Raw genomic sequence first — 6,020 nt, 5'->3', positions numbered from 1 at the left:
TGGGATATTGGGACAATTCCTTGATGGAAAGGGCTGTCCAGCCCTGGCACAGCTGCCCAGGGAGGTGGTGGATTCTCCACTCCTGGTGGGATTTAAAAGCCCTGTGGATGTGACACATGGGGACACAGGTCAGTGGTGGCCTGGGCAGTGCTGGGGCATGGCTGGACTCGATGGTCTCAGAGGGCTTTTCCAACCTCAGTGATTCCTGGAGAAGGGCAGGACCAGGAGCCAGGATGCCCTTGCTCAGCCAGAACCCACGAGATGTCCCGAGCACAGTGACAGGTTTTACACCACAAGTTCCAGTGACCCCAGAGGGTTCACTCAGGGACATTTTCTTATCCATCTCCTGCTGGATTACAGGGCAAAGGCTCACAGGGAATATTTCAGCTTTACCAGCCCCCCTGAACTGGTGGAACACGCTGCAGGGCAGCTCAGCCCTCCAGCCCTGCCCTTCTGCAAGGGGCACGAGCTGAAAGCACGGGTGTTAAGCAACACTTGTGGAGAAAGGGCTCAGAGTTATCTGGGGTTCAGCTCCAGAGTCCTTTACCAGGAGAGATGATTATTATAATTATTATAGTGCAGCTGCATTCACTGAACTCTCCTTCCAGCTTGTTGCACTTCCCACCCAGCACCTGATGAGCCAGAAGATAAATAGAACAGGTGTAATCAGATATAAGAGGCTTTTTTACAATGAGGGTGGTAAAACACTGGCACAGGTTGTCAAGAGAACGTGTGGTTGCCCCATCCCTGGAATTGTTCAAGGCCAGGTTGGACAGGGCCTGGAGCAACCTGGGTGAGTGGAAGGCAGTGGCAGCAATACAGGGGACCTGTCTCGTGCCAGCTGTCATCACAAAAAGCTCCCTGCAGAGAATTCCTTAACGAGGGATGGACACCCCAACACCCCAGAGGGTCCATCACCATCAGTCTCAACGCCCACTGCCCAGGCACCAGGGTATGGGGGGGCACCTCCCCGGGAACCTTTGCTCCAGGCACAGCCAATTAACGAGCCAATTAACCCCGCTGTGGTTTTGGCACCTGTCCCAATAGCGCCAAAGGGCACCCCAAACCTCCAGCCTTGAACTCACCCACACCGGTGCCACGCAGGAAACTGCCCGAAGCCACACTTCAGGTGGCCAAAACATGCACTGAGAACCAGGGAGAGAGGAAAGACAAGGCAGTGCCCACCCTTCAAACCTCTGTTTTCCCAGAGAGTCCACCTCCAAGGGGAAAATTCCACGACCGACAAGGCTCTGGAGGCGAGCAGAGCCAGCTCCTCCCTCGCACCCCGTGCTGGGTGGGCACACCCTGGCAGCTCCCGGGGGCTGGTTGGGCACTCACCACCTGGCTGATGTCATATCCCCAGGGCAGGAACAGAATGCCCGTGTTGTACTTCTCCCAGTGGGAGAGGATGAAGGAGAACAAGACCACCCAGAGCAGGAGGTAGAGCACGAAGACGCTGACGCCGGTGGAGCCGCGGCCGAAGGTGGAGTAGACGGTCACCACGAAGTACACGCAGGCCCAGCTGTCCAGCCCGTGGTCGAAGAGCTCCCCCAGGGGGGTGCTGGAGTTGGTCCGGCGCGCCTGCTTCCCGTCCACTCCATCTGGGAGGAGCAGAAGGAAGGGGCAGTTCTCCTGGACAACCCACACACAAAGCACGGGGGACGGAGGCTGCCACCGCTCCCACCCTCTGGCAGGGAGTGGGGAGTGGGATTCCTACCCACCCTGATCCACGGGAGGCTGGAAACGCAACAGGCTGACAAGGTTACGTTTAGTGCCTTGTATTTCCTCTGTATTCCTTAAAGCAGCCCCTTCCAGAGCCTAAAGGGGCTCCAGGAGAGCTGGAGAGGGACTGGGGACAAGGCCTGGAGGGACAGGACCCAGGGAATGGCTTCCCACTGCCAGAGGGCAGGGAGAGATGGGAGACTGGGAAGGAATTCCTGGCTGGGAGGGCAGGGAGGCCCCGGCCCAGGTTGGGCAGAGAAGCTGTGGCTGCCCCTGGATCCCTGGAAGTGTCCCAGGCCAGGTTGGACGGGGCTTGGAGCAACCTGGGCTAGTGGGAGGTGTCCCTGCCCATGGCAGGAGGTGGCACTGGATGAGCTTTAAGTTCCCTCCCAACCCAAACCATTCTGTGATTCCTGACTATTTAAAGCAGACCCAAGACAGGATTTCACAATTTATCTCAAATTTGTCTCGGTTCCAGTTTCCTCCTTTCCTCATCTGCTGCTCTGGGACAACTTCCTTCTCTCCACTTTGCAAAGCAGCTCCCAGAAGCTGCTCCAGCAGACCCAGGAGCAGCTGGATCAGTGCCTGGCGGGAGACAGAATCCAACATTTCCCAGGGGGCTCAGAGACCGGGTGACACGCAGCCACAGCACGACCAGGTGAGCACAGCCCAGCAGGAACACTCTTACCTAACGTGTAGGCCATGAAGTTGAGGAGCCCCACAACGATCCACACTCCGTTGGGAACGTGCTGGTGGTCAGGAGCTGCAGGGATCAGACAGAGCCGAGTCAGGACAGCTCAGGACGAGCTCCCAGGGGGGTTTGTTTTGGCCCAGGAGGCCAAAGCACCTGCACAACTCAGTGAGACCGGGATGTGAACTTTTCGGGATGTGACGGCGGAGCTGCTCCACAACAGCTCATGAAACCAGGACACTGAGGAATTTTCCTTCCAGGATTTAACTTCTCCTCTGTCTCCAGATCCCCAAAAACCACAGGATCTAAGAACTGGGGCCAGATCTGTATCCCCACTGCAGTGCCACAGAGTTGTGTGCAGGGGACTCTCCTTGATCCCTCGCTCAGAGCATCAGGTGGAGCCTCTCCGGGATGTGGCAATTCCCGGTCTCCGTGCCAGGATTCCCTGCTCAGTCTCCAGTCCCATCCCTCCAATGGAAAAGGAGCTGCTCCTTCATGGCACCCCCACCTCCCACAGCATGGCCCTGGCAGGGAGCCAGCATGGCCAGGGAGCCAGAGGGGTGCTGGAAAACAGCGGGAGGGCACGGGGAGGTCTCCTGAAGGAGCAGTGATTCCTTGGAATGCCACCCCCAGTAAACAGCGGGAGGGCACGGGGAGGTCTCCTGAAGGAACAGTGATTCCATGGAATGCCACTCCCTGTTTCCTCAGGGCAGCAGGATGGTGCCTTCCCAGCAGCAGAGGGTCACGCCCACAAAGCCATCCCAGGAGGAGGGAAGGCACAAGGCTCTGGAGGCTCCATCAGCACAAGGAAAGGTTCTTTTTCCAAGAGGGACATGCAAAACATGGATGAAAAAGGGTCCCAAAGCAAGAGCGTCACCACCCCTCCAAAGGCAACTTTTGAGAGGCTGGGAGAGCTGGGGGGTCACCTGGAGAAGGGAAGGATCCAGGGAGACCTGAGAGATCCTTCCAGAGCCTAAAGAGGCTCCAGGAGAGCTGGAGAGGGACTGGGGACAAGGGATGGAGGGACAGAACAAGGGGAATTGGCTTCCTGCTGCCAGAGGGCAGGGAGAGATGGGACATTGGGAAGGAATTCCTGGCTGTGAGGTGGGGAGGGGCTGGCACAAGTTCCCAAGAGAAGCTGTGGCTGCCCCTGGATCCCTGGAAGTGTCCAAGGCCAGGTTGGACGTGGCTTGGGGCAACCTGGGCTAGTGGAGGGTGTCCCTGCCCATGGCAGGGGGTGGGACTGGAGGGTCTTGAAGGTCCCTTCCAAGCCAAACCATTCTATAATTCCATGATTCTGGATGTCTGATGTCGTGGGGAGAATCAGCTTTTCCTCCATGGCCCAAGGACCAAACACGACCCAAATCTTGGCAAACAGCCCCCGATGCCACCCGAGCTCTCGACAGCCTGGACTCGCCCACCCACCAACAAAGGCAATCCCCAGAAACCAGGATCTTCCCACTTAACTGTGTTTTGATGAGGGGCCCAGCTTTAGAAGAACAAGAATGAACTCTCCAAAGCAACCCAACCCAACCCTGGCAGGGGCAGAGGGAGAGAAAACACACAGAGGGATCCACGGAGAGTTATCCCGCTGTAACTCTTTCCCTGGGATTCTGCCACGAGGGAAGGGACAACCGAGCCTTTGGAATCACAGGCAGTGTTGGAAAGCTCAAAGCTGTGAACAGGGAGGCTGAGGAGGAGGATTTGGCCTGGTTGGTCTGCAGGGGTGGAGTGTTTTGCAAGAGGGCAGCGAGCAGGGATGTGAGGAATGAGGCTGCCGGTTCCAGGGAAGCAGCGCTTCCCACGTCACCCTGTGATTTGAAAACAAGGGCACTGGGTTGTTGTCTGCTCCGTAGAAAGAGCCAATTCCTGCCCAAGATTCCAGCTGTTTGCTCCTCCCTCTGTAGGATGAGCCAATTCCTGCCCAAGATTCCAGCTGTTTGCTCCTCCCTCTCCCACCTGACGCCAGGAGCTCACTCCTCTGGCAGCTGGAGGGAAGGTGTTGTACCCAGACAAGTCCTGCTCAAGAAGCCCAGTGGGTTCAACCCCCTGCTCTGTCCCATCACTTGGGAAGGCCCAGACCCAGGGGCCTCCCCCACACGCTCTGGAATTCCCAGCACATCCAGTGGCAGATCCACATCCCCCCGGGAACGCGCGGCCTTACCGGAGGCGTAGAAGTCCGGGTCGAAGTACGCCATGAGGAAGAAGTTGAAGACAAGGAGCAGGAAGCCAGAGAAGGTGATCAAGTTTGGGGCCAGCCAGGTGGGGAAGATCTGTGGGGAAGCAGCAAAAGAACAGAGGAACTCCTTAAACCACGGGCGAGGCAGCACGTGCTGCGGGGACACCGTCCGGAGCATCCCGAGCATCCCGAGCAGCAGGATGGGATGCAGGGACTCAGGGCAGGCTGCAGGCAGCCCCTGGGGGCTCGGGGCACCCCAAAGGAGGCAGCTGAGGGTGTCCCAGAGGCGGCTGGCGGGGCTCACCTTGACGATGGTGTTCCAGAAGGGATGCATCACGTACAGGGACAGGGGGTTGCTGTCCACGGCGCTGTACTGGGAACCACAGAGGAAACAAAGCCACAGGTCAGGGCTCAGAAACACACGGGGAAAGCCAGAGATCCGGAATCACAGGACCTTAAGGATCATCTGGTCCCAACCCCTCCACCATGGGCGGGGACAGCTCCCACTATCCCACTTATCCAACCTGGCCTGGAACACTTCCAGACTTGGGGCATCCACAACCCTGTTCCAGTGCCTCACCACCCTCACAGCACAGAATTTCTTCCCAGCATCCAACCTAAATTTCCCCTCTTGCAATCTGTATCCATTACTCCTTGTCCCATCACTGCTGTTCCAGGAATACTGAGATTTCCACGAGGACAAAATCCACCCGAGTCTCGGCACTGCAACAGCTCTTGGGTCAAGGGTGGGATCTCCCCAAAAACGGTGTGAATAGCCCAAAAAGCCCCCTGAGACCCTGCATGGGGCACCCAGGGCACTCCTGGTGCTCACCCACCCACCCTCCAGCCTTTGGAAATGCCAACTCCAGCTCTCTGAGCCAGACACAAAGCAAGGAGAAAATGCTGATCCTTCACCAGGCACCTGCCTCCAACTGCTCTGCCCTGCCTGGGTGGGGAAAAACGAGGAGGGAGAGGTCCTGCCCCTCATCCCACCACTTCTGCAACATTTCAGGTGCTCGGGGCGTGTTTGTGTGTGGGGGGAATAAAAATAGAAATGCAAATGAAAGGCTGAGACAAGGCGTGAGACAACTCCAGTCAGGGAGTTAAACCTGGACATCCTTTGGCTCTGGAGAGCAGCACGAGCTGCCCTCTGCTCCCACAGCCCTTCTGACACAGATCTCCCTGGGTAAAGTCCTCTTCCCCAGGAAACACTTTGATAAGAATCCCAAGGAAATTCCACAGCCTATGGAACTCCTCGGCTCACACAATCGGGGCAGAACCTGCTCCCTGTGGTTGGGACAACCCCCCCCAAGGTCCCCAGCAGGGGCACCTGCTCAAGTCCAATCCCAGCACAGAATCCCAGACTGGTCTGGGTGGGGAGGGAGCTGAAATCTCACCCAGTGTCACCCCCTGCCATGGGCAGGGACA

The 6,020-nt window shown here is 57.7% G+C and overlaps 1 protein-coding gene across 1 annotated transcript in view; it reads right to left on the bottom strand.

Annotated features, from left to right (window-relative positions):
* SELENOI (selenoprotein I) overlaps window positions 1–5,146 on the bottom strand; it is a 12,205-nt gene extending 7,059 nt beyond the window's left edge. Inside the window, exons 1-5 of the mRNA XM_029965970.1 lie at window positions 4,897–5,146; window positions 4,578–4,686; window positions 2,411–2,485; window positions 1,339–1,601; window positions 548–632 (exon numbers count right to left, since the gene is read on the bottom strand). Of these exons, the coding sequence (XP_029821830.1) occupies window positions 548–632; window positions 1,339–1,601; window positions 2,411–2,485; window positions 4,578–4,686; window positions 4,897–4,926 (562 nt within the window). The 5' untranslated portion in view covers window positions 4,927–5,146. The remainder of the gene's footprint in view (window positions 1–547; window positions 633–1,338; window positions 1,602–2,410; window positions 2,486–4,577; window positions 4,687–4,896) is intronic.
* Window positions 5,147–6,020: the final 874 nt, after the last annotated feature.

This window comes from Manacus vitellinus, unplaced genomic scaffold (genome assembly GCF_001715985.3).
Source record: "Manacus vitellinus isolate BGI_N305 unplaced genomic scaffold, ASM171598v3 scaffold_128_pilon, whole genome shotgun sequence".
NCBI classification, from domain to species: Eukaryota; Metazoa; Chordata; class Aves; order Passeriformes; family Pipridae; genus Manacus; species Manacus vitellinus.
Note: the sequence above shows the minus strand (reverse complement) of the source record. Positions and strands in the feature narration are given on the sequence as shown.